At 42.4% G+C, this 26,786-nt stretch overlaps 4 protein-coding genes across 6 annotated transcripts in view; all 4 read right to left on the reverse strand.

The window, feature by feature from the left end:
* Positions 1-90: 90 nt before the first annotated feature.
* LOC124074187 (homeobox protein Hox-A7-like) lies at positions 91-5,328 on the reverse strand. The gene is made up of 2 exons (XM_046416850.1): positions 2,363-5,328; positions 91-1,474 (listed from the first exon to the last, which is right to left on the reverse strand). Exons 1-2 carry the CDS (start codon positions 2,727-2,729, stop codon positions 1,158-1,160), a joined length of 684 nt encoding a protein of 227 aa, XP_046272806.1. The 5' UTR covers positions 2,730-5,328; the 3' UTR covers positions 91-1,157.
* Positions 5,329-6,359: 1,031 nt separating this feature from the next.
* Positions 6,360-8,542, reverse strand: hoxa9a (homeobox A9a). Its single transcript, XM_046416842.1, has 2 exons — positions 7,106-8,542; positions 6,360-6,721 (listed from the first exon to the last, which is right to left on the reverse strand). Exons 1-2 carry the CDS (start codon positions 7,656-7,658, stop codon positions 6,480-6,482), a joined length of 795 nt encoding a protein of 264 aa, XP_046272798.1. The 5' UTR covers positions 7,659-8,542; the 3' UTR covers positions 6,360-6,479.
* Positions 8,543-11,124: 2,582 nt separating this feature from the next.
* The window catches only part of LOC124074170 (homeobox protein Hox-A10), a 37,015-nt gene continuing 21,353 nt past the window's right edge, over positions 11,125-26,786 (reverse strand). The window contains exons 1-2 of one of the 2 annotated variants that reach the window (XM_046416825.1): positions 13,040-14,281; positions 11,125-12,285 (exon numbers count right to left, since the gene is read on the reverse strand). In XM_046416825.1, coding sequence (XP_046272781.1) covers positions 12,011-12,285; positions 13,040-13,904 — 1,140 coding nt within the window. In that variant the 5' untranslated portion in view covers positions 13,905-14,281 and the 3' untranslated portion in view covers positions 11,125-12,010. Of the gene's footprint in view, positions 12,286-13,039; positions 14,282-25,895; positions 25,961-26,786 lie in introns of those variants that run through there. The other variant, XR_006845800.1, reaches the window with a different exon arrangement.
* On the reverse strand, positions 18,504-22,009 carry hoxa11a (homeobox A11a). 2 transcript variants are annotated; one of them, XM_046416837.1, is made up of 3 exons: positions 20,630-22,009; positions 19,676-19,814; positions 18,504-19,581 (listed from the first exon to the last, which is right to left on the reverse strand). In XM_046416837.1, the coding sequence occupies exons 1-3, from the start codon at positions 21,294-21,296 to the stop codon at positions 19,509-19,511; spliced, it is 879 nt and encodes a 292-aa protein (XP_046272793.1). In that variant the 5' UTR covers positions 21,297-22,009; the 3' UTR covers positions 18,504-19,508. The 2 variants fall into 2 exon arrangements, with proteins under 2 accessions (XP_046272793.1, XP_046272792.1); XM_046416836.1 differs by having other exon boundaries at positions 18,504-19,814.

Consider the following 26,786-nt stretch of genomic DNA (forward strand, 5'->3'; position numbering starts at 1 on the left):
CGTATTATTACTCCACGGGCGCATAACTGCTGTGATTCTTATCACGATTGCTGCGGTTACACAGTAACCAGAGTAACATGTTCGCAAGTATTGAATGCAAACAGACGCATAAAAGCTATTTTATTCACGTATCATATTATTGTTTACATATGCAAGACATTCGCAGAGGTTTAAGACTTCTTGTATTTATTTGTTCACATATTAGTTTTTAAACTGACATTGAAAACGTGGGCACTGAACCTAAATACGTCACAGTATTTGCACAAGTTGAGATTACAGTAGCCTACTCGTTTTACACTTAATAATACTCTAATTCGGTCTAAATAAAAGTGCATCCATTTGCTTCTGGCATTCAAATAAACATGAATGAAATTTTAAGGCTGAAAAATCTGTCTAAATGAAATAGAACATGTTAGGGTACACGGCTGAGACTTCAAGACATGTAGGGACGTTTGGGTATTCATGTTAAGGTTAAATTTTTGGGAAATCTGAGGTAGGTTATATAAGTTCATCCGAAACCAAACAAATGTTTCTGTTCACCCTGGGATGGATGGGGTAAATAAGAAGGCAAAAACTGGCATGTTAGGCCTAAGTGATAAGTAGTGATAATAATAATAATTAATTAAAGGGTACTTTAACTTAAATCAGAAGCACCTTAATTACAGCTGGAGGTATTTAACTAACAAAACATTCACTTTTAATTAGCCTTTAATTAAAATAAGGCACACTTGTGCAGAGTGTTGTATTTTGTATTCGCTTTCGAAAATACAACCGTCTGTGGAAAAAATATTTTCAACGTGCGCTGAATCCCTTGTGTCAGTGTTTTAATATCAGTAGGTGAATATTAGGTAGTTTTTCGTTGAGGAATGTTGCTTCAGTAGTGCGCTCAGGTCAAATAACATACCTTGTTTCATATATAAAAATAATGTTTGGATAGATAGTTAATATAGCTATGTCATGCGGAGGCTTTTTATGCTTTTTTTTAAATATGAAAGACTTACAACTTACTGTTAAATACTTAATACATCATTGCCTTCAGTTGTCATTCAGTTTTTCAGCCTACAGTGCTCAGTGCATAAATGATACGTGACAAACATCTCAGATACATCCCTGGCACACACTGTTCCTTTCATTTTTAATGCTCTGTCCGTCTTTCGTTATTTTGCAGCCGTTTCTGACGCCAAACCGGCGCCCCGGGTGTCTCCAGCTTCGGGCTTTCTGCTCTCTGACACTGCCTGAATGTCACCATCCTTTTCCCCGAGGGGACTCGAAACCGGTTCCTCCTTGTGGTCTTTCTTCCACTTCATCCTGCGGTTCTGAAACCAGATTTTGATCTGTCTCTCTGAGAGGCAGAGGGCGTGGGCTATCTCGATCCTCCGCCTGCGGGTCAGGTAGCGGTTGAAGTGGAACTCCTTCTCCAGCTCCAGGGTCTGGTACCGGGAGTAGGTCTGCCTTCCCCGCTTTCGGGTTGGATCTGTAGCAGAAAAGATGTGTCAGCATCATATAACTTTCAGTAATGCATTTTTTTCCTTTATGCAATATGAAACTACATTATGCATGAATTAAAATGGTGTTGAAATTGGTACAATAAAAACTTGGAATCATCTGGGGACTCGTTCATTTATTTGTGATTGTGCGCAAAACGATTGTTGGTCGTATTTCTGCACTTTTCCACACTCAAATCAGTAGGAAAAAGACGTTTTTGTTTTTTTTTAAGATGCGTGCATCTATTTAAAGTAGTCCTGCTGGGATTGTTGGCTCATGCCTCCTTTGATACTCTGCATGCCTTTCCAATTAAATGCCAGAGATATTCTGCGCGCCGAAGGAGCCATAAGTAATTAGATTACAGCCCAAATACTCCTTCAAAATTATAACAAACGTGCCCATTGCTTGCATTCTAAATCCACCTGACTTCTTTATGTAATCGACAATACTGGTGTATATTGATCCAGCAATGTGTACAAACGAGTTTCAAAAAAATACTAGAGCCTCTGCAGTGCAGACCCAATTAGAAAGGAGCTGCAGAGTGCAAGAGAACTGATTTACACAACAGGCCGGTCTTTTTTTTTTTTTTTACAACCACAAAGGGGAGAGGAGGCTATAAGAGTAATAGGAGGGCAGAGAAAACCCCCAGCGGCAAGGTCTCTGCGCACCGAGCACACAGGAGCGCTGGCCAAATGAATTTATGGCTGCAGAACTCATTAGTTGCGCAATAAAAGTTTTACGATTCTTTCCATGCAACACCAATGGCTTCACGAAATTAACTGAACCAATAACGGCCAATGTAAGTATCCCAATGTTTTGTAAAAGCATTGACCTGAGGGCTTTGAAATATCACGTAAGAAACATGATCAGCAAATACCTGATGCTTTCATCCAGGGGTACATCCGGTATTGTTTGTCCGGCGGCGAGGTTAGGGGTCCCGGCTCCGGATGGCAGCAGCTGTCGGAGAACAGGCGGCTCTGGTCAAACAGGCTGCAGTGCAGATTGTGTGCGTCCTGGTCCTGGCCAGAACCCGAGGTAAGCATGGGGTGGCTCTGGTACACTACATTATTGACGCTATAAACTCTCGACAAGGAAGGTGCAAAAGAGATGGCCGCAGCAGTCCGAGCCGAGCCATAGTCCTCTCCACTGGGTCCAATACCGCAAGACGCCCGCCCTACGTTTGGGAAGAGAGAACTACCCGCCGTATATTTGCTAAGAAGACCGTCCACATAATAAGAACTCATATTTTTTCTCTCTGATTTGTTGGCCCGGAATCCTCAGTGTCGTTTTTACGAGGTAGTGTGATAAATGACAGCAATACACCCTAGATTTACACCAAACCCCATTTTTAGTCTGGACCAAAGAACTCACCCACGTGACACGGGCCCGACCGCTCTCATCCAATCAGCGGGCTGACATGGAATTCACTATGGCGCAGGACTGCAGAGTGGGATTAGCACTTCCCACACAGAACACATACACACACATAAACACACAAACGAAAGCAACTCACACAATCCAACTGATCTAAAAGCAATTTAAGATCATGATTGTAAAGCACTTATTTTTACGGGCGCTTTACAAACAATAGTCGATCAAAAAGCTTTGTTTTTTTAACTGCATGTGTCTTCGTGTAATATTTTTACCGACTTACTGGTTACCACGATAAGCTGCACTCACTCAATAACACAAATACACAACACATAACAACTGGTTAAAATATCTAATGTCTATAAAAAATAACCAGGCCTATCCCAGTAGAAACTGAATTTCAAAGCATATAAATTGAAATTTATTTGGGTGGTTATTCTTGCCTCTCACAATAAGAATAAGAATATCACACAGCCTTATGTCAAAGAAGATATTATACTTATGTATTTATTAAATATATCAGTATCTATAGCGTGAATAATCCACGCTGTATGGAGACATACATTTTTTTTCCTGGTAGCTTTGAACAAAACAGCTTTGAATAGTGTGGATTAATGTGGTGAATTTGACAGAAATGTAAATAAAACATTTTTATTATTGTGCTTGCACAAGCAATAACAACAACAACAATTATTATAATTATTATTATTATTATCGTTATTATTTAACGGACTTTCAATTTCTTAGACGATTTATGAACATGCAATTACTAGAATTATAATTGTGTAGCTCGACCAGTGGATTGTCTTCAGCAGGACATGAAATTATAAACAATCTACAATGAGGAGATATCATATTTCATGTTAGCCTCAATAACACCGCCATTAAGAAAGTTAAAAACCTTTAAAATGTTTTGTCTCTATAAAGTCAACAAACACTGAGCAAAGAGCAACTATCTGAGCGTTAACAGCAACACTCCAACAGAGTCCAACAGTCTCTGCGCGCTGGCACTTTAGTTCTTGCCAGCAGAGCCGCAGGCTGCAGAAGCAGCTTCTGCAATGAGACTGTAAAAAGGTGTGAAATTATTTTGCCGGACTCTTAAAATGTTACTACAGTTTGTTCCCCAGTGCAGGTTCATTAAGGGGGAGTGTTAAAAGTGGTAGGTTGGTGTTATGGAACAGTGTCGCCACCCTCTGGTGGCTGCAGGGTGGGGACGCAGTCTGAAATGTTTTTTTGTTCTTTTCTTTTCTTAATACTGCATTTCGAGACTAAAAAAAATGCAAGCTAAAAGTCAAAGAAGTGGCGCTAAAGGGTAACGTTGTGTTTCTTCTGCTGCTGTGATTTTAAGCAAAGAGCTGATGGATTTAGACCTGTCCAGATGTAGGCCTGTTTTGGAAAGAAAACAATCTGTAAGCCTACGAGCGTGTTAGAAACTAGCTGTTGGCTTTATTGCTCCATCCACTTTAGGACAGGCCCAGCAAAAGAGCAGAGGGCGGAAGGTTCCCAGGTAGAAACAAAAGATCTGTCCAAATGACCGTGAGTCCTGCGCGTCCCCGTCGGGGAGAATCCAATAAAGCTGATCATTTCCGCTCGGCCTTTTGTCCAGAGCGCAGTCTCACAGAAAGAGAAGAAAAAACAAATGGGTGCCATTCTGGAAACGGCCTAATTGTGTCTGGACAGCCATAAAGCCATTAAAACTGGAATGCCAGACAGTATAGCAGACCAGGCGTTTTATTGCACTGTCTCTGGTCGAGCCTTTGAAGTTTGGGTCCATCTGCGTCCCCTAACGCGTCACAACAGCACTCCAGTGAGACTAAAGTCCGTCTTACCTTCTAACTACAATAATCTATCCGTTTCTGTGCAGCTCTTAAAAAGAACTAAGTGACCTGGTGTATGTGGCAGATCCGTGCCTGGTCCTGATCCACCATCAGACATAGCAACTCCGCAGCTAGCCCACGTTGGATTTTCTATTCTGTCTTTGTGCCAAATATTTTCTCCAACATGCAGAGACTTGAACCACCCATACAGACGCAGAGGCCATGATTTAAGACGGGACCTCTTCTCCAAAACCCCTTTTTAATAAACTATTTGAGGTCAGGTTACATGTTAAACCCAATATTATATTTCACATTAATTCTTAATAAAATCTTATATATAAATAAATTGCTTTTTAGCAGATTTCCGGCCGATGACGGAGCTTTGGGCTCTGCGGCCTTGTCATATCTGAGTTGTACAGAAACACATCAGCTGCATTATTTTGGGATTCAGCTGTCTGAACCCTCGATATCTTTTTTTTGTTTTGTGTCCTCTCGCCTCGCGGCGCTTTGCACCCCATAAAAGGTTATAGCGGTAATTGTCTTTTATGGCTGTATACAGCTAACAACATCCTCTGCCAAGACGCAGCTCTGTCCCCAATCCAGAAACACACACAAATATTCACCTATAGACGTGTGCGTGTGTGTGTGTGTGTGAGAGAGAGAGAGAGAGAGAGAGAGAGAGAGAGAGTATATGTGTGTGTGTGTTTTCTGTAAGATGAAATGCATGAAAATATCCATAAGAACATGTAAAAATAAAAGTTTTTATTTGCATGGTCTCTGAGTAAATTTAGTATTTTTTGTATTTATTTTCGCGAACGCGTGAGTGTGTGTGTGTTTTAATAATCTAATCGACGGCAGCAACTGTAATATTTTTGTCCATTTAAAGTCTCTCTCCAGTGCAGCACGAACTCGTGGACTAAAATATGAAAAAACAACGTAACGTGCATGTATTCGCAGATATAATTTGTTTTATTTAATAAATAAAGTACAAATTACATTTGTGAACCAAAAGTCAGACGGTCCGCAGACCGCGAGGTATTCAATAAGTAGCCTACAGTGTTTCATTTTCTCTTACTAACAAACATTATATACTTTGAAAATGTTACTCCCTGAAATTCATAGTTCAGCATCTAATGCAAGCAAACCTACTAGGCTAACATCCGCCATCCTCCCCCGCCAAAAAATATGTTATTGTAGGTAGTTGAAAGACATAGGTAGTCAATCGTATCATGTAATATAGCCTCTATAACATCTTTTAATTTTTCGAGAGGTTTTTGCATCTACTTCCAAATGCGATCAGTCAGTTTGCTAGTCAGTTCCAATGTTAGATTCAAACTCATGGTCGTCAGTCGTAGTTCTAGCAGTGAGGGAGAAACAACAATAAAGTTATTACATTTTACAAACTATGCGCTCAGGTAACTCTGAGGCAGACAACGAATATAGCTACAAACGAGGACACACACAGCTAGAAACATCCATACACAAACAAGCACAGGGACCAGGCCAACTAATACACAGAACGAGGTATTATTTGAAATCAACATGAGAAAGGACAAATTAATAAAAAAAAAAAACAAACAAAAACAAAAAAACCGAGTGGGCACTGTTAAAATTGTGCAATATAAAGGTAGTCGCGTAAAACTGAAGCCCAACATGCTTTTTTTTCTTTACAAGACAAATAAGCCTAACAGCTTCTGTTATATAGAACAATAAGACGATGAAGTTTAAAAACAAGGTCCAGCAGAGTTAAGTGCTTTCACACACAAAGCTCGCGAACAGCCTAAATACTGTATATCTACGGCTCAGTCAGTCGTCTTTCGGTGCGCCGTCTTTATTAAACTTCTTCATCTTCATCCTGCGGTTCTGGAACCAGATTTTAACCTGTCTCTCGGTGAGGTTTAACAGCCTCGCCACCTCGTACCTACGGTCTCTGGTCAGGTAGGTGTTAAAGAGGAACTCTTTCTCCAGCTCCAGGATCTGGTGCTTGGTGTACGGACAGCGCTTTTTTCTCGTGGCACTCGCGTGGAGCCAGTTGGACACGGGATTATCTGGAGAGAGTTGGGGTGCGAAACTGGTGTGAGGACCCGGTACCGAGTGACTACATATATATATATGAATAAGCCCAAACATGATTCATAAATTTGCCTTAGATCAAAAGAAGAAGGAGAAAAAAACAACTTATTCTGGTGAGAAGAAAATAGATTCACATGTAGTATAAACGCAGGCGAACCCCGATTTCTGTCTGTGCTCACGTTCACTTTAAAAGCTGCAAAAGGTTATCTAATATAGCAATGGGAGCTGGGCCATTAACAGTCCCCATAAGGAAATGGCACGTTCAGAATGGCATCTGCTCAGACGCGCACCCCAATCCTCGCAGCTTTGTGCGGTATAAATAGAAGGCTATAAACATAAATGACTCTGCAGCGACTTACTTGGATCAAGGCCCGGTTTCTCTTCAGGTTCCCCGCTCATGTCCCCCGCTTGGCCGGACAGCGCGTCCTTTTCCACCGGGGATGCCGTCGCCACCGTCCCGTTGGCGTAATCAGAGAGCAGCAGCGCCGTGTGGGAGCCGGGTAGCGCGCCGTCGGCTCGCGTCCCCAGACCCTCTGGTTTGATTCCGTAGTGATGGGTCGTCGGTAATCCGGACATGGGCAGGGAACCGGACATGGGCTCAAGCAACCATGACTGATAGCGACCATCTGTGTCTGCACCGACTGGGCCTTGGGGATGCCCGTAGTGGTGATGATACACAGAGGAGACGCTGCCTGGGAACTGAGCAGGAACGTGGCTCCATGACGGCCCGAATACCGGAGGTTTGGACGGGAAGGTGCAAGTCCCGAGCTCGTTGTGGTCGCTGATGGAGGCGGACTGTCTGGCGTGCTGGAGCCCAGCACCGGACGGGTATCTCGGCACAGAGAGCTCCTCGCTCTCGGGCAGAATGAGGGAATCGACGTAGTAACTAGTCAGTGTTCCGGATGTCGACATGGCAGAAAAATTATACTTTCACATGTACGCAGTCATACAACAGATACATGCAAAAGTACAACGCGCGCACACACACCACACACACACATACACACGCAGTAAACTCAGCCTCACAAAATAACAATGTGGAGAAATCAAGTAGCAACTTGGCCCCACAGAGAACTACAGTGGGCTAGTAACGGGGAGTCAGGCTGCCATGCCATTGGGTAGAAGACACACGTGATCATAAAGGCTGAACAATAAAGGATAAATCAATCCCTTTGGTCATTAAATACTCACCCGCTCTCCTATAACAACCTCTTGTTTTAAAGCTAAGAATTTGTTAGATCTGTTATCCGTGAGACGGAAAATATGAATGACTGAATAAAAATAATCCTTTACAGTAGACTGTGTTACCCTGCTGCTGCTGTTAAAATCCCTTCTTGGTTATCCAAAACGATATAGTATGTTTTTGGAAAGCTTATTTTACGAGGTACTTTATAGGACACGTAAGCACCCTACCACTGCTGCTCACCAAAACACATTTTAACCACCACTGTATTAAAAAAACTTAGTAGTTCAAAACTCAAACAACGTGTGGACCTCAATTTACAACCATACAAATTACATCCTTTTCTGTTTTGTTCTCTTTCGGCTGCAGCAGACATATTCCAGGGTTCGGATGTTTTCCTTTTTTCCACCTTTTAGTATTAGACATATTTTACAGACTGATAAATACACCAAAAGACATGCGGGTCATATCTTATATTTAGCTATAAGTTATTTTCTCTTTGACATTGAGCTACAGAAATCGTGCCTATGCACAATTGAACATATTAAGCATATACGCATAATGCCTATATGGTCCTATTTTTATATAGTAATAACATTTCGTGATTTAAACTGTTTCATGTAGCACGAATATGTCTGGGCTACACCTCTAACATCTAATTAAAAACATACAGCGTATATTCGGGTGTAATGAAGATAATGCAGAAGGGACGATGCATTTTTAAAGCTGAAAAAGAAATCAATGACATTTCTTAAAAATAATAAATATCAATCAATTCTGAAAAGATTTTATTCAAATTTTTAAAAGAAAGAAACGGTTTATTTTATCTCCAAATTTGTCTCGTTAGTTGCAATTACAGAATATTATTGATTTGGCTAAAATTACGGTGTAAAAGCACTGGTTTATTTAATAAATAAATAGAACATTTACTAAATACTACATTACTGAATTTTATAAAATATAAAGTAAGGCGTGTTTCCAAGTGGTCACAAAAACAGAAAATGAAAATCTAAAATCCTAAATTAAAACGCGCGCAGAGCGTAATATAAATGGAGCGTAATATAGAAACGTGTGTGTTATTAACCCACTGAACTGAAGCACAATGGCGGAATGTTTGTTACATATTTTCCTTACATTATGTTGATGGCGGATACCGGTTTCTGTTCAGTTAACCTGTTTATTATTTACACTGCCGTTATCACTTGTATCGGCCACTATATGTTGCAATCATCACCGCCATCAACAAATTAACTCCAATGCCTGCTAGCAGCCAGCTCCTCGGTGTAACGTTACGCTTAAATAGAGCTAAAAATATGCGTAATGTGGTGCTTGCGGTTTCCTCCTTTTAAAATTCAATGATGCGAGGAGTGGCCAACACCGGGACACAACAGCACATTTAAAATATATGCAGAGAGGATTAAGATGAGAAAATGTAACTTATTGAGTAAACAAGCAAAAACGTGGTAGAGGTGTTATCATTTAAAGAAATTAATAAATGTTAATTGTGGTTTTCTTAAAATCCTGTATAAACTTCAATGAGCAAGATGTATGGAGCTGAAAATATCTGAGGAACACAATAATCACGGCATTCTGGGAATTTACTCAGGCCTGTATTGCAGAAATAATGTGGATTTCACTAAATGTGGTGGCTGTGCGCGTATCAACGTCCGTAAAATCCCTAAACCTAACGCCACATTGCAGATCACGTCCACAAAGTAGCAACCTTGAGTTCTCACACATTACGCCGCGTGTTTTATTTATTACCAGCAAATAAACTGAGAGCTTGGCCAACACCCCACAAGGCCAGGGGGAATTCAACACGCAGGAATTCTCGCCACTCTGCTGTTACTATTGCATTTAGAAGAGGAGCACAGGGGGAAAAAAAGAGGGGGGACACAAGCTGTCCATAATGTGCATTGTAGTTCCAAGCTATCACCTCGCTGGTAGGTTGCGTTATTTGGTCAAGAGACATCAAACAAGCCGAGAGGGGGAGGCTGTGCGCCTATTTGTGCTCTAAAAGTAAGAATAGACAAACACCTTCAGAGCAGGAAAAGACGCCACTATGCCAATGGCTCTCAGGCTGTAAACCTAAATCAGGGTGTTTTTTCACCCAGTTTACCGCAGGGGCTATTCACTTCTTTTGCCTCTGCAGATAACAGCCTGTCTGGCGGATCTAAATATCGCCATAAAGCTCTTCCCCTCCTTTTGTCTGAGCCACTATTGCGCAGCGGAAGCATCCGGTCTCATTGCCCACGGAGGTCGCTGTTGCCCCATTCACCTTCCCCTTCCCCTCCACTGCAGTGGTCGTAACCGAGGCCTTGTCTGGCGTGTCTGCGTCACTACTACTCACGGAAAACACTCGCGGCTTTAGCCTTAATCCCAAGTCCACGACGCATACTGCAGCTCAGCTTTGATCACGTTTAAATTCAGCACACATGCCGGCTCGGGCTTACATTAGCGACAAAAAACAAGTTGGAGAAGGCTAACAAAAACATACAGGATACAGGTTAAGAATGTACACAACAACCAGTCAACCCCTGCCCGATTCGTGGAGCCAGGAAGGTTTGGAGCCGTTTCCAAGAAAAAAACCTCTCTACAATTTTCATCAGATCAGATCTTTATGTCCCTGATTTGCTCTCCTTTTGGGTGCGATGTGTGTAACTGGGGCAATTAAGACAGTTTCATGTTGCAGAGTTTGAAATGGACCCCAACAACATGAAACTACCTAAACCACTCGACAGTCGATCCGGGCCTCAAGTGAAACACAATCAGTCAATTCGTAATGCACCGTGCTCGCCGGTCCCCTTCATCAAGTGTCCCAAAATATCGTCTTTATTGTGAGGGTACATCTGTATTGTACACACTACAGTGAAGCCGCTGCAACAAGGCGCAAAAATGGACAAATGCACAAGGATACACGGACTCACCCAATCCTAGAAACGTTAATTCCGGTATTCCCAAATTAAAGCCAAAGGTAATGTTTTATCCACAGTGTATCTGTACAGTTCAGATTTGTAGCTGAGTGCCGGGCCTCCTCTCCGTCTGAAAGGCTCTCCCACGACTGAAGCTGCTCTTAGAGGAGAGGGAGAAACCTCATATAGCAGCCAGTCATAAAACTCTACAATAGCCGGCTGGGCATGCAGCTAGACGGCTTACAGCCTAATATCTTAATTATTTCCGAGGCCCATTAGCTTCCAGAAACATTTCTCAACTGGTTCACAAAAAATAGTGACTCTTCTTCAGAGGAGCCCATATTATTTAGGATTTTTAATTTCAAACAAAGCTCTGTTTTCTGTTTCCCGAGAATACACTCAAAATATGTATAAACCCACAGCACAAAAATCCAAGCAGCTTCTACTCAATGCGAGCTGATAATTTATTAAGCATTACACAAAAACACAATGTCATATGTACACAGAAATATACAATAAAAACGTTCCTCCTTCACTTTGCACACCGTCTTTCCGTGTAAACGTCCTCACTGCGAATAAAGACCCAACGTATACATTTAGCTCATACATAGAAGAGGCCGATATCATGGTAGACTACATCTAATGCTCATATGTGCAATTATTCTTCCCTTTGTGATACATGGGCATTATATTCCAGGGTGGTTTAAAATTGTTTAAAAATTTAGGAAACTTTATACCATGCAGCTCCAATTAAAATAATAAATCCATGTTTACTTGATTAAATTTATAGACAGATTATCTACCAGCGTCGTGGGAAAGGTGGACAATTTAAGCCACCTTTCAGGTCACACTTATATATATATTTTTTTTTTAAATTGCGTTAATGTAACTCTACTGACACTATCCAACCATACGACAGAAACCATCGACGTTACAAAAACACGACATCAGAAAAACAATCAAATAGAACCGATAACATTCAATGTTTTCCCCTTTTCTTTTCTCAGTAGCTCACAGAGGACGATGCGTTGACTTTAAAGGCTGTCTGGAAATAAAAGAATGTTGTACCCCACAGTGAAATGAGTCATTATGGGGACAAAGTTGTGAGGAATGGTGGGCGTCACCGAATTCGCCAAATTTCTTCTATTTCAGTGTGATAACCCCGTTCATCACGAAAATCCGTAGTTGGAGGTGAGCTCCCGGATCCTGTTTTCCCGCGTCATTTTCTTCAGTTTCATCCTGCGGTTCTGGAACCAGATTTTAACCTGTCTGTCCGTCAGGTGGACGCTTTTACTGATCTCTAGGCGGCGCTCTCGGGTCAGGTACATGTTGAAGAGGAACTCCTTCTCCAGCTCCAGTGTCTGGTGCTTGGTGTATGGACAGCGTTTCTTCCGGCCGCTCTTTGCTGTCAGCCAGTTGGCCGCGTTTTCACTTTTTGTGTCTCCTAAAGAAAATGGCAGATAGATGGTTTTACGCACAGCAACATGAAGGACTCTCTGTGTGTGTGTGTATGTGTCAGAAACCGAGAAAGAGGAGTTTGTTTGTGTTCATCGCTGTATTACACACACATTACAGTGATGTGTGTGTGTGTGTGTGTGTGTGTGTTGTGGCTTTTCTGTTAAAGTCACCAGACTTGGAGTTGAAACACCAGTAACAGTTCGGAAAATATTACATAACAACCAATGTTTTAGTGAAACAGAAGCAAAGTTTTTGTGCCACAAAGAGTGACTCATCCAAGATGCTGTGGCACAGAAACACCAATACATGTAGACCTCTCTACTAGTGTTTTTTATACACCGCTGACAAGAAATACTAGCCAAGATTATCGATTTTTTTTTCAAAAAGTATTATACTCTACTGCATGTTTGCATGTATTTGAAATTAATTCTTATATTTCCCGTATTACTGTAAAATCTTTAACTAAACCAAATCTAGCTTTTTTTCAGTTTTACGCATAATCTTTCCCTGCGTATCCATGCACTTTTACATCATTGCATGCATTTATACAATACAAAGTTACGTTATTTGGCGTAGACACAATGTGCGAGTGCAAGCTTTATATACCCGTGCTTGACTTGTCACTGGAGTCCAATCAGTCAAATAAAACTTGGCAGGTGTCATTAAAAAGCCTCCTGTACCTGCTCTGCATGCAGGCCAAACAACAGGGTAGGACCACACCTTTGACGAACTGTGGTTACCTTTAGTGGCTGCTGTTGCTGCTCTCTCTTTGTCATGCTCTTCTGCCTCGTCAGCTGAGGAGGCTTCTCCATCCGAGCAATCGCGCGCTTCCTCGGTCCCCGGTGCAGCGTGAGGCTGCAGGTCTGCGTTTCCAGTGGACACGGGCTCCTTAGTGTTCCTCCTCTCCTGCGCCGTGGCTGGAGCAGAAGTCGAGGTTGGTGGCGTGTGGAAGCGAGCAGGAGCAGTGGGGTGTAGGCCAAAATGAGAATGGGAAGGGTTCGGCTGGGGGCCGTTGGTGTTGTAAAGTTTATGAGAATGTGCGTGTGTCTGAGACAAGCGGAAGTAGCCCGGCACAGGCACTGAGCCCCCGCCGCCGCCATCGGTAACTGTACAAGAACTCGAGCCGAGGCCGGTTGTCGTTAACCTTGAATATGTAAGATCTTCGGCAGTGGAGGCTTTGGGGCATTTCGGCTGCTCGTACAGGCAGTAGGTGCTCTCTTCCTTAATGTTCTGCGGGAACGAGCAGGGCGCGACCTGGGAACCCACTGGGTGCTCTTGATCCATTCGACATGACCTCTGCGCGTCCATCCACATCTCCATGCTGGACATGTATGCGCCTGAGGTGGAAACCATGTTTTGGGGACCCACATCGTTCCGCTTACCCATACTTGGGAAGTATCCATAGTTATGTAGTCCGTAAGGCACTTCTGTAGCGGTGCTATGGGGCACGCACACCGCGCTGCCAGTGTAGTGACCTCCACCGCTCTCGGTGCGGCCACTGATCAGAGAATCCACTAAAAACGCATTTCCTGACGGGGCGTCCGAACATGACATTATTGTGGTGTATTTTGGCGAGGAGAGAAGGTAGCCCTTTCTGGCTGACATTTCTTGTGCAAAACATGCTGGATATGATTAGAGGCACCCCCTCTCTGCCGTGCGGACAGTAAAACCAATGGAAATGCTGGAAGACGAGCGGACCCTCCCACTCCGCGGCTACGTAGCAGTCGGAGCGAAATCCATCATGGAGGCAGAGAAAGGAGACAGCACAGTAATCAGTGTGTTCCCTCACCTCGACTTAATGCACCACAGTTTCTCTGTGGAAGAGGTGAAGTCCAATTCGATGCAAAGTTTACAAATACATGTTTATAAAAAAAAGCATAATTTCATCTCATTCATAAATTCTTTAAAGACGCGATATGTAATCACCTCTCAACTGTACAAAAGCCCATGTCTGAAGCACTGTTTCCCCTGTTCCTCCAAATCAAATGTTACATCAAAGCCCAGCAATAGGTGCAAGACCATTAGAGGCACCAGATTTCTAAAACCTCAAAGCTCCAAACTGATATAAGGCTTAGGTAAGAGTCATGGGAGGAAGCTGAGACGCTTTTCGCAACAAACATGCTAAAAATACTAGTTTGTTAAGGACATTGCTCCTTAAGGTGGAAAATCAAATGTAAAAATATATGGCTGCAGAAACCCAGAAGACATACAATTACAGAAAGCCATGGGGCGCAGTGGTAATAAAATGTTTTTAACTGTAGGGAGAATTTGCCTTTGGCTAAATGACTTGGCATGAAGCCGTTTTAAATGTTGCATCCTTTAGCCTCAAGACAGTCTGAACTCTTCCGCACCAAAAGCAAAGGTGTAAAGACTAAAGCTGCCTGGAGATTAAATGAGTAACATAAAACATAAATATTTTTTTTCAAGATGTTGGTAGTTAATATATCAAGCCAACTCATTGGACTGTCTTGGTGTAGTCCTAGAAGTACTGCGTTACATCAAACATACGTCTTAAACTGTGTTTTTGGACCAATGTTGAATTGTATAAAATTAAGTTTAACAAGGTTATCCCAGTGCACAAACACCGGCAAACCAGTTCTGTCACCAGCAATTAAAAACAGTTAAAACTTATAGCACCTTGAAAAGCAAATAAATGAAACCTAATCTGACGAATTACTGCACCCTTTAAATAATAAATTCTTAAACATGTTCTTATACATTAACTTATTAAAGCCTGGTTTTGATATGTGATATGTTGAACTTGTGTAGTTATAACTTTTAATTTCACATTAGAGCACAAAAATATATATTTCACAGATCTATTTAAAATTAGGATTTGCATTATTTGATGGTTGTATTTCTATTAAGTATATTTAATATCTATTTTTCTCTTCATTAATTTACCATATGAAAATGTTCATTTGCGCCCAGCTACCATTGCGCAAAAAAAAGGTTAAAGCTGCATGTACTTTCGTTCAAATCCATGAGAACAAAAGTGTGATTTTGTTTCAACACAGCATTTACCCTTCTATTCTAACAATATATATATATATATATGGATATATAATTTTGAACTGTGCTTAGTATAAAAATTCTAATTTGTTGGACTGCCAGGATATTGATCAGGACGTCGTGAGAGAACATACGCGCTGCAGCTACAGCAAAGCAGACATAAAGGTTGCACGTACAAGTCATCCCGTCGTTCCAATTTGGGGCAATAAGACCCACAATAAAACTCTCCTTCCATCTCCCAGTGTCCTTGGCCATGTGCACTCTATTGCTCTCTCTCCAGGTTGAAGTTAATTTCGGCCAGCTTTGCCATTACCAGGCCCAGGTGGCCGCTGCCCCCCCGGGTTTGTTTGCAGCCTGTTGTAGTGAGGAAATTTCGGAGAAATTCATAAATTGAGCCCATTTAAGTTTTCAAACGCTCTTACCATTGACAGCTTATTTATGCACGTTGGCTTACATTTTTAGCGCGTCGAGGGTGGACATTTGTCACTCCCTGTTGCTTAAAACGCATATATTTCAAATGACTGAAAGTTGGCTGAAGTCTGTTTATACGTGTATAGATATAGTACAAGAGTGTATTTGCAAAGCAACATGATATATTACAGAAACATATAAAACAAATAGGATTTTCTGCCGTGAGGGGGTTTAAAAGACAAAGGCCGTGCGCCGAGCATTTGCGCCTGTTCAGTAAATTCTCCCCATACCACAAAATAATCCACTACAACGCTAACATACCAAATACAGATAAAGTAACAGCAGTAGGTTCAAAGCGCGTGTACTCTTCTCTACAGCGATCTGTTCCTTATGGGACATATGAGCCAGAAAGGAAACTAAATACATCAATTAATTATGTGTGCCCAGTATTAAATTGTTTTAGCCTCCACACTTGTACTGGCACGGGGGCCTATCGATATCTTTGTGTTACAGTTATTAATTGTAGCTATTAAATCTTCATTTTCACAGCTGCCCAGCTATTATATCCTCAAAACAGTTTACCCTGACCACTGGCTTTGATCCGGCCCATATAATCGAGGCCGAAGAGGCCGTTTGAGTAGTATCATGTTCGTCCCGAGTGCAGTTATGAACAATAATGCGGCGTTTTATTACATCCAGCGGAAGCATTTATTTTTCACGAGAGACAAAGGAGAGAGACACTCGGTCCATACGCATTAAGGTCCAAAATAGCCACTCGCCACTTGGTCTGACACTGATAGCCTGATAGAGCAGCTCTGTGTCGTATGACAGGAAGGAAAGGGAGACGCGACTGCTGCCCTATCTCAATCAAATCGACTTTTTCCTCTAATAAGAGCTTTTATGCACTTGGCACGCACAGAGAATGATGCGTCTTGGAAGGACGTCGAACGTCGTTAGTGGATTTCTTTGAAGAGGAAGAAGACCAGGAAGAACGGAGCATACAAAGCCAGCAGCTGTGATTTAAGATGAGCCCCATTAGCATGAGAACCATCTGAAAATTGAAATCATTAGTTGTGTGTCCAGCACGGCTTACTGTTGCTTCGTTAGGATACTAACTGTGTTCAGTTTTTGAATAATTAAGGCAGACTTCGCCCAAATCCAAAACATTTGTGGTGAGCCTGGACGGGGTTGCAGCGCTCTCCAGGTACAAGCCGGCCATGCTATACTTCAACCATTAACTTAAACCATTGCTCAAGCTCAGCAAAATGAATAGCACATGCAGCATGAAGGCTTGGCACAGATGTGCTGCCTTATTAGGGCCCCCAGGAAGACTTTCTCTACCGCAACGGCCCAGTGAGCACCAGAGAGAAATATGGAAACTAAACTCAAAACGGCTCCGATCTCAGACTAGCAGGCCTCGCATGCAAGACAAGAATCTTGCAAGAGAGCAAACTATTCGAGCTTCAGACTGTGTTGACAACAACTTTTACCTGCGTGCATTCGAGGGGAGACGAAAAGATCGGCGGCCGTGACATTGGTCCCAATAGCGCCGCCCAGTGGCAGAGGAGAGTCTAATCCCGAGTGCAGCCGTTCACCGCTCAACTGATTCAAGGTGGATAAACCACGCGAGGGGGAAAAGCCTCTCAAATGAAGTCGATGCAGCGAGCAAGCAGAGGCTTTTCCTATCCGTCCTCTCCCTGTCGTTGCTCTCGCCTCCTTGGTAACACAGTTAATAACCTTGGGTCTCAGACGGTTTATTGCACTGCACTCCAATTGTACAAATGCCCCAGACTCTCAGACAGCTTTTATGGCCGCGTTGCTGCGGCAACGGGGAGGATGTCCCGTAATTAGGGACGGAATTCCAGCGCGCAGTAAAGGATGCGCAAGGCAAGGCCGGACTATGGCAGAGAGAGGCAACCATAAACTTCAGCCTCTCTCCCCGCGTTTATGGCCCTTTTGACTGTCATATATGAACGCCAATGCGCTGCGGCTAGCTCCCATAAACACAGTGATAACAACAGCAAATATGGCGACCCTCGCCAAAGGAGGCTGCTGTTGGAACAGTGTTTCCAAAGTCAATCAGTGAAATGACAGTTTGCACACAGTGACTGTAGAGAAAGAGTGAGAGAGAAAGAGTAAGAAACGAACAGAAAACAACATGTTTAGAAACAATAAACGTTTCTGAATAAACTAAAGGTTGATCTGTACACCATCCCCAGTGGTTCAATAACAAAGGTTTCCTTCAGAAGTGAAATCTTATAGCTTCTATGGCTCAAAATATTGAGAGGTTGTTCAAAATAATTGCAAAGCACTATCACAATCTGAGAAGCCAGCTTTATTATTTGTTACTTTATAAACCTTTTGTTTTAAAAAAAAGGAGCAAAGCCATGTTTCGTTTCCATATGTGTTGCGCGTGTGTGTTGGACGGCTCGTAATTTGCCTGTGATCTGATTCATTTCAGTGGTTTTTAACTGCTACCAAAGTGTAATAACATGCGTTTGATTTTGAGTGGGTGGAATGTTTCACCAAATGCGTGCGTGTTTTTAATTCACCAAATGTGATACGATCCACGTCTTAAAAAATAAAATAAAGGTATTGGGGGGGGAAACAAGAAAAGTGACCACGCAGAAATTCATTTTTTCAATAATACTTTCATTTGTTTTTCTTTTTATTTGGAAATATAGTATAATACACAAGAGTTTGGGCATACCGAGCAAGTGATTCAATGCGATGACCCTGACCAGCCTTGCCCTGACAGTACACTTGAAAACGTAGCTTTTGTTAAAATCTTCTTTAGACTAGCAAGTACCAAATGATCACATGTCATGAGAAAAATATTCTGTTATGCGTATCAATAAGAGACCGAACAGGTCCCATGTATACCTGTGCGAATGTGTTGGGCGTGTACCTCAGTGCAACTCCACACGGATCCAGTAGACAAGCTTATCTGTCTGGTTTGGCCTGCATTAACAATTCTCGACTGGTAATCTCCAAAAACAAAACAAAAAAAAACCCCAAAACCCAAAAAATCACGAGGACGGCAAGGATTTGGGAAGTGAAAGATACGTAAAATATAAATACTCATAGCCCTCATTGTGCAGGCTACAGGAAGGACGACAAAAACTCGCACTGGGAGAGCAGCCCAGACTCAGCACGGGATTCCAGTAGCCTGCCTTTAATAATGGACTTTGACTTAGCCGTGGCTTTAAAGGGAGATGGTAAACGAGCGGCTACAAAATAAATAAGCACAAAAACAAAATGTACGTTACATTCTCATCCTTTCGGACTCATTATTTGGTCACACCAATATAGATTCAGTTACCAAAGTCACATACTCGCCATCGACCTAAATCCAACACTTTTCTGATTTGAAAACAGAAGAAAGTAAAATACATCTTTTGATTACAAAATACACTGAGACAGTCAATTAGTGACTGATGATTTTTTTCTTTCTTTCTTTCTTTTTTTTTTTTTTTTTTTTTGTCCGCCTCCAAAGAAAATAAACAAGGCGTCCTGTGAATCACATTAATATTAACATAGGCCTTCGCAAGCGCAGTCTTGGCGAGGACAACAATTCGTTTCTACATTTTCCCCAAACTGAGTCTGCAGAGTGAAACCAAAAGTCCAGAAGAATGTCTTTATTCATGCTCACTCTTTAGGAACTTCAGATCACACGATACTTGTTGTCCTCGAACTTGAAATTAACCACTGAGCAGCGTTGTTGTTGTTGTAGCTGCTGCTGCTGCTGTCGCGGCCATTGTGGTACACAATGTACACCGGGCAAAGTCAGTCTGTCTGTAAACGCAGTCGGTCCCACAGCACAGGAGGACAATGAAAGCTGACGGCACTGTTTTCAGCCCTAAAGGAGAGGGTTAGAGGTATAATATTGTAATCTGTCTCTGTTCAGTTTTTTCTCCTTCATGCGGCGGTTCTGAAACCAAATCTTCACTTGCCGGTCGGTGAGGTTGAGCATCCGAGACAGTTGCATGCGTTTCTCTTTGTTAATGTACACACTGAAAAAGAATTCTCTTTCAAGTTCTCTGATCTGATATTTGGAATATGGGCACCTTTTCTTGCGTGTCCTCTGTCCATCTGGAAGGCACAAGAAAGAAAGAAATAGTACACCGGTCACAGAAAATATAAACATTTCAAATTAGCCATGACTATGTTACTAAAGATTTATACGCCTTGGATGTTGCCCAGATTACGCATGAGCGGATTTCCTCTACATACAGCATTAATTACATATTTCCCATTACAATATTTCAAGTGTCATATATAGTGATATTATATTACACTGAGAAGATGACCAAACCATTGCTTTGCCTGACGTTACACTTGGGCTTTGACCTTTTCTCGCAAATGAAAACAACAAGCTCACTTTCAAATCTAAGCTGCTGCGGGAACAGGAGACTGTGCTGCATTAGACAGCTCTACAAGAATAGAGGTTTTATAGAACACATAAAGGGAAGGAAATGTACAAATGGGAACACAAGAGTCCACGATAGCTTTAACACGAGAGCTCATGTGTGCTAAAACATAAACCAGAGGCACCACCCTCATTACATGCAAGCGCTCTTTTAACGTTAAGAAACCGTGAAACAAGCACGTCTATAATACAAGGAATGGACGCGGGTCTGTGTGAGAATTCACATTCATAACTGGGTGCCTTCTGGAAACGTCAGGGACTGCTCTAGAAATATCACCGGCCTGGATGTCTTTCACGGCCAATTTCAATTCCAAACACGTGATCCTGCAGTTTATAACAAAGTTTTGTTGGGGGGTGGGGGGTCTACAGGTCCTCTATAAACCTTATATGCTTATAAAACAGCATATAAAATTTTTAACAGGAGCGCGCAAGATTGCAAACTTTCTCTCATAACCAAGGCGCTGACTTTAATACGTACTGCTGCTGCTGGATTTCTCCTCATTGTTACCGGAAGATAACTCCGGGCTGCTCGTCTCATCCCGCGGCTCCTTAGTCTCGGTGTCCCTGCACGACGGCGCGTCCTCTGGCGCAGAGCTGGGCTGTTTGGTCGGGGTTTTTTCCCCTGAGTAGCCATTTGTTGAAGAACTCTCCGACGTGTTCCCGTACGCCGTCTCGTAAAACTGGTCGAAGGCTTGTGGCAGCACGCCATTTCTGCCCACGTTCCCGTAGAAGTTGGAGGCAGCGGAGCTGGCGCTAGTATGGTGGTGGTGGTGGTGGTGGTGATACGCGGCGGCGGCGGCTGCGGGGCTGTTTTTACCAAACATGTCCCCTACGACGGCAGTTTGCGCCGACAGACAGTCCCGGTGCACCATGTCCTCCGCGCTGGGGTAGCACTGAGGCAAGTTCCCCCGGTGCGGCCATTTACCGGACGCGTCAATGGCTGCATAGTCCCTGAACGTCACCTCTCTGACGGGTTGGACCTGCGGCAGGTTAGAGGAGTAGGAGTATGTCATGGGGCGGGTGGACGGGGTTTGAGATAAAAACGAGGGAAGACCGGAAAAATCAGCCCCCGCCGAGACGTAATAAGTGCAACTGGGCAAATACATGTTCGATCCGACGGGGACCCTTTCGTCAAAATCCATCATCGTAGTTCACCCGCTACTATAACTCTATGTTGGGGTTTGATTCCTCTATAACCGCCCCGAACATGGCTCTGAAGCGCCGTGCCTCCTGCCTCTTTGAAGCAGGTTCGCTAAGCAGAAATTTGGAGACGTAAGCTGACGTGGAGAGCCATCTCCATCCACTCCACGGAGGAGGAGGTCACGTGACCACGCGGCAGAAATTGACAGATTTTCAGGCTGTGTGTGCGTGTGTGCGTGTATGTATGTATGTATGTGTGTGTGTGTGTGTGTGTGTGTGTGTGTGTGTGTGTGTGTAGGAAAGAAAGAAAAGGGGTGTGTGTAGGAGTGTAAAAGACATGACTGCTATGTGTCCTGAAGCTTGACATTGGTGGTTTATCGCCATGTCGGCTTAAAAAATGAATTCCTTAACATGCAACGAAGTGAAAGAAAGAAAGAATTCTAATTTTATGGCTTTCAAAAGAGAGAAGAGGGATTTCAGTACAAGATTTAAGCAAAAATATCAATTTTAATATTCCAGATCAATCTCTCATGGAAAAAAACATTTGCGTGTATTTTGAAGTTTCTCTTGTTTTTAAATTATGTCCGCCATGCGTGAAAAACAAAAGGATTCTGGAAGCTCATTTATCTGGGCCCTACCTGACAATAACATGAACTAAACCAGCATTACTGTGCACTGATAAACATGGACCTGAACTGGAGGAAGGAGACAACTTATCTCTGTAATCTGCTTTTAGAAATGTCTTAGTCATCATCGTTTGGTGGTTTTACAACACAGCATTTGGTCGGTCCAGTGGGCATTTGGTTATCAGGGTCATGTTCAAAGTAGCGGCTAATGTTTCAGCAGACTACAGGCTTGGGGTAGTATAACAAAGACCAAACTGAAATTTTGACCACATAAATACAAGATACGGTCTTAAAGTAATAGCAAAGAGAGCACAAATTTAAGGTAAACTCAGACGATGAAATGATGTGGTCTGTGAAATCTTACAACGGTAGATAAGCAGTTTAATTTGTGTAGGTTCATACATATGTTTTATTATTGTAATTTCTACCTATTCGCGGGTCACAACAGAAGAAGCAGACAAGGATTGTTTTTGTTGTTGTTGTTGTTGTTGTTTTTTTCAGAAGACTCGAGGCTCACCGGGAATTGATAGTCTGTCTCCTATGATCATTAAAACACTCTGCTTCACTGCTTCAAATGTTACAGCCTCTTCAAAAATAATAAACTTTTTCTATTTTTGAATGATCCTTGTCTCACAGCTCTGATTTGCTTCATATTAAACATTTAATGGCTCCACTAACGTCTCCAAAAGTCGCAACACTCGAGCTCGCTCCGCCTTTTACGCACGGCTATTTTCTTACGTTTTGTTGTAAATATTTATTAACATACGCGTCGTTCCGTAAGAAGACAGCTTCCAGACATTTACAAGACAACTTTATGTTTTGATGAATAATAATTTCCATCAAATCTCCTTTTTGTTTTATTTATACCCACCACATTTACATACAAACAGAGTTGTCTCAATCACAGGAGAAAACTAAACATTGATTCCAAACGCAGGATTTGAAAAGAACTGCAGCTGTGTTTTATAATTATAGCTCCAAATGTACAACAACATTTTTTAAAAAAAATCTATTTTAAAATCCTCATTTTGAATAACCTAAATATCTATAGGCTACAAATTAGCACACAGGATTGTGCTAATGATTTTGGATTTCAAGGTTTACTTTAGGTTGAAGTTAAAGTAAATAAAGAAAACAAATAAACAGTGTCTTTTGAAATGCAGGGATCTCCTCTATTTTCTTTGGTAAACATGTCTCAGTGCACTTCTCTGGCCCTTTGCTCTGAGGCCACCGTGCAGCTTGTTTTGGAGAGGCTGCAATCTGACTCTAATGTGCTGTGAATGAGAGAGCTGAGCTCGGATTAAGACCGCCGCGGCTGGCCTGGCCCCACAGCCCGATGTGCACATGGTGATCCAAAGGGGCTCCTGATGGCACATATGAAACACAACCTTAAAATATCACAAACACTAAGCACCAACTAGTGAGTGTATGAAAACCGGAAAAGGCATGTAGTTTGAGCTATCCACAGTCCTGCTTCCAGGCCATTTTATTTGGATAAACTGCAGTGGCACAAACAACTCGAGTGTCTTTGCGACCACACGCTCCGCCTCTCAGTCAATCCAGACGAATTCTACGAGTTGTGCTGAAGCTTTTAAGCTGTAATTGAGCACAGGATGGCCAGGAAAACCAAAGCCAGCTCTGCACAGACTTGCATTTTTATAGCTGCTATAGTATTCTGCTGCGCTTTTTTTTCCTCCCCGGCCAGACAGACACCACAAAACTGGCCAAGCGTGATGGGAAGTCGCCACCTACACGGACTCAACGTCAACAGCTGAGGATTTTCAGTGACATAGAAACATATCGTGTGAACACAACTAAGGTAAGATTTCTGTTTATAATACATAAGCCTCTCTTTAACCATTTGATTAAAAATTAAAACAATTCTCTTAAAAATAGAGACAAGCATTCAAAATTAAAAACCTATTTTATGTCAAATGTGTTTTGTATTAAAGGCAGCCAGAGTCTGCTGATCCTCTGACCATCCTTCCGTGGTTCTTTGGTCATCAAACTGCAGTCTAGCGCTGCGTAAAAGCTCTCAAAGCCAAAGCTTTGTCTCTACGGTCGACTTCAAGTTCGGGGGAGGGAGAGGGTCCTTCTCAGAGAGCAAAGGGCCTACTGTGCCCCGGATGGAGTTCCTTTAATTGCTTTTGCACTTACGCAGGCTTTGGGTTACAAGATTGGCCGATAATGTGAGCCTGTAACTCTAAGCTGAGGAAAAAGTCAAATGAACTTCAACTTCGCGCTACAGTGTATCATGAGAGAAATAGGCCCAAAATATGTTGTCTGCGGTTGGTTTGAACTGAACTACAGATAGTGGTCTAAATAGTTAACAATTAACTCGTGATGGTACTTGGGAGAATTGTTCCATCACTTAGACAACAAATGGCTTCATATTATGTGATCCATTTAAGAAAAGAATGTTCCCTTTCCAGCAGATTTTAGACAAAAAAGGAAACAAAGATGAAATAGATCAACATTAACAGACTGACTTTTGGCAGTAAACGGCACTGCGTGACTATGGAGGACACAGAATCGGGGACACTGTTCTCTTAGATAAAGATATTTCCTGAAAAACAATGCACACACTCACACAAAAACACTCAATTCACCCCTCATTCATCACTCATGCTACACGACAAGTGTGTAGACCAGAACTCACTCTCTCTATATGTTTTTTGTTTAAATGATTGTTATTATTTTTGTTGTGTTTGGAACGTTTCTGGGAGAATCTCGAGAATGATGGGAGATTATTAAGTCTCCTTCCCAACCACCTTTCTCGCTCATCGCATATTTGAATGGTGTGTTAGCAAACAGCAACAGACAAATCTTGCATGTTATACCCTCAACTCAATTCTTTCGTTACGTTTTTGTGTGCACGCACACACACTTGGTTGATGTTTTTCCTACACTAACATCATTCAATTTGAGTTCACAGATATTAAACACTACCCATGTCAGTGTAACTCTTCTCCTTGAGTTGGAAAAGACTGGTTGTTCTGTCAGGAAGAGAATGCGACACACTGATAGCCCAGTCCGCGTGCCATAAAACCTTGTCAGACAACAAGTAAACAATTAAGTGTGGGGAGGACCTGAAAGTACAGTTTAACGCCACGTCAGGTAGGCCTGTGGGCTGTAAAGGGGGCTAAATAAGAGCTTTCAATGTCTTGCAAAGAAGCCTCCTGTAGTTTAACCCTTCGAGCGAAATAAAAAGTCCAGAGGTTTACTACAGGCCCTTTCGTTGTTTCATTTTGTGGCAGAAAAATGGGCCGCCACACCTGCGCCTCAAAGCATCTACTGAATATACTCCTCATCTCAAAATAAAAACAGTCTTTTGTGTAGGCTGCGTGCTGAGCAGGAGGCCGAAAAGATACAATCTGCCTGCACAATGAGGAAGCGGGTGCCAGCTGTGACCCTTTAATACACACACTCTTATACTTGCATTAGTAAGATAAAATACAACGAAACATGGAGGTTTGTAATGCGCGCACGGGCGCACAGTGGTCACAACCGAAACAAAACTCGGTTCAGCTTCTTAATAAATACACCAATTTCAAACAAAGAATACAATAATATTAGAAACTTACGCTTTTATTTGGATTCTTCTTTCGTTGTGTATTTATACACTATGGGAGTTTTTTAAGGTGTTTTTGAACTTGAGCGGTGCAGTGGTCTTGGCTCAGCCGTTATCATGTTGCTGCCTACACTGATACGAGCAAGGAATTGCGGGGGGGATTATAAAACCATCAGACTGAAACATGAAACAATCACAGCTCGCAGTCAGCTGCGCGCAAATGAACGAGCAGGGAGAAAAATATCAGTTAATTCGAAGCTAATTCAGCGAACAACTGTTATTTATCCACAGGTGACAGAAATGTGGGCCGACGGCGATGGCGACGACAGAGGGGCCAGGCGGACCACACAGGGGCCGTGCAGGGAAACTTACCAACTCCACGGTCAACGGGAGCACCTCTGACTTACCAGTGGAGACTCACAATCTGTCTGAAGAGGGTATCCGGGGAAACAAGGCGTCTGCAGGAGCGGACCTGCACAAAAGGACAAAAACTGGACTTCAGCTGGGGCAACACATGAAAACAGACAGACCGGAAAAGTCAGACAGAACGAAATAAGTCGGAATTTAAGTGTACTCCTAATGATTCAATTTGGCCTATTTGAAAATTAACTCTGGATTTGCAAACCAGGTCGTTAGAAAACACTCGTGTATTAATTGCGCACTTGCTATTGGTGATTTGTGGGACTGTGGAACAAAAAAAACACACATTCAGAAGATTAGAAATTGTATTTAAACTTCCACTCCAGTCTTCGAAGTGCGATGTGCGCAGGTTATGCTCAAAAATGTCGATTATTATTTTCAGAAAGGAACGAGACGATGTGAGTCTACGGCTGTTTTTATGTAAACGCTGCTTGTCTCTGTTATTTTGTAACGCAAAGCGCATTTAGGCCTTCGCTTCAGACGCTTGCTTTGTTTTCAGCACCTCTCCTGTATTTGACCTTAGATGTGCTCTCCCACAAGATAAAACAGAATGTTTAACAGTTATAGATGTTAACGTGACGGCCGGATGTGCAGTTTATTTTGATAGATTTTGCCATTCAGATGACACCGCCGTGTTTTGTTTCGGGGTGCAGAAATCTCAGACACACGACCTCATGGTGTGCAGGTTTATTCAACTGGACAACCAAAGCCAACGATAACGTGGCGGGTGAATTTAGCTCGACACTGTGCATTATTTTATAATCCCCTTTGTCCCGCAGTCTTCTGCATCCAAGATTCTAATAATAATGAACAAATCTCACGAAGCTTGACCCACTGATTTTAAAACATCCAGGCTCTTATACAGTGCGGCGGCCAGA

The sequence above is a fragment of the Scatophagus argus genome, chromosome 17 (assembly GCF_020382885.2).
Source record: "Scatophagus argus isolate fScaArg1 chromosome 17, fScaArg1.pri, whole genome shotgun sequence".
Lineage (NCBI taxonomy): Eukaryota > Metazoa > Chordata > Actinopteri > Scatophagidae > Scatophagus > Scatophagus argus.

Bases quoted from the DNA above. Each gene is read 5' to 3' on its own strand.
- LOC124074187 (XM_046416850.1), bottom strand. From the start codon at position 2,729: ATGAGTTCTTATTATGTGGACGGTCTTCTTAGCAAATATACGGCGGGT. The intron at 1,475-2,362 runs GTATTTGCTGAT...TTTCTGCTACAG, and splicing joins CCCCTGGATGAAAGCATCAG to ATCCAACCCGAAAGCGGGGA.
- hoxa9a (XM_046416842.1), bottom strand. From the start codon at position 7,658: ATGTCGACATCCGGAACACTGACTAGTTACTACGTCGATTCCCTCATT. The intron at 6,722-7,105 runs GTAAGTCGCTGC...AACTCTCTCCAG, and splicing joins GAAACCGGGCCTTGATCCAA to ATAATCCCGTGTCCAACTGG.
- hoxa11a (XM_046416836.1), bottom strand. From the start codon at position 21,296: ATGATGGATTTTGACGAAAGGGTCCCCGTCGGATCGAACATGTATTTG. The intron at 19,815-20,629 runs GTACGTATTAAA...TGTGCCTTCCAG, and splicing joins GGAGAAATCCAGCAGCAGCA to ATGGACAGAGGACACGCAAG.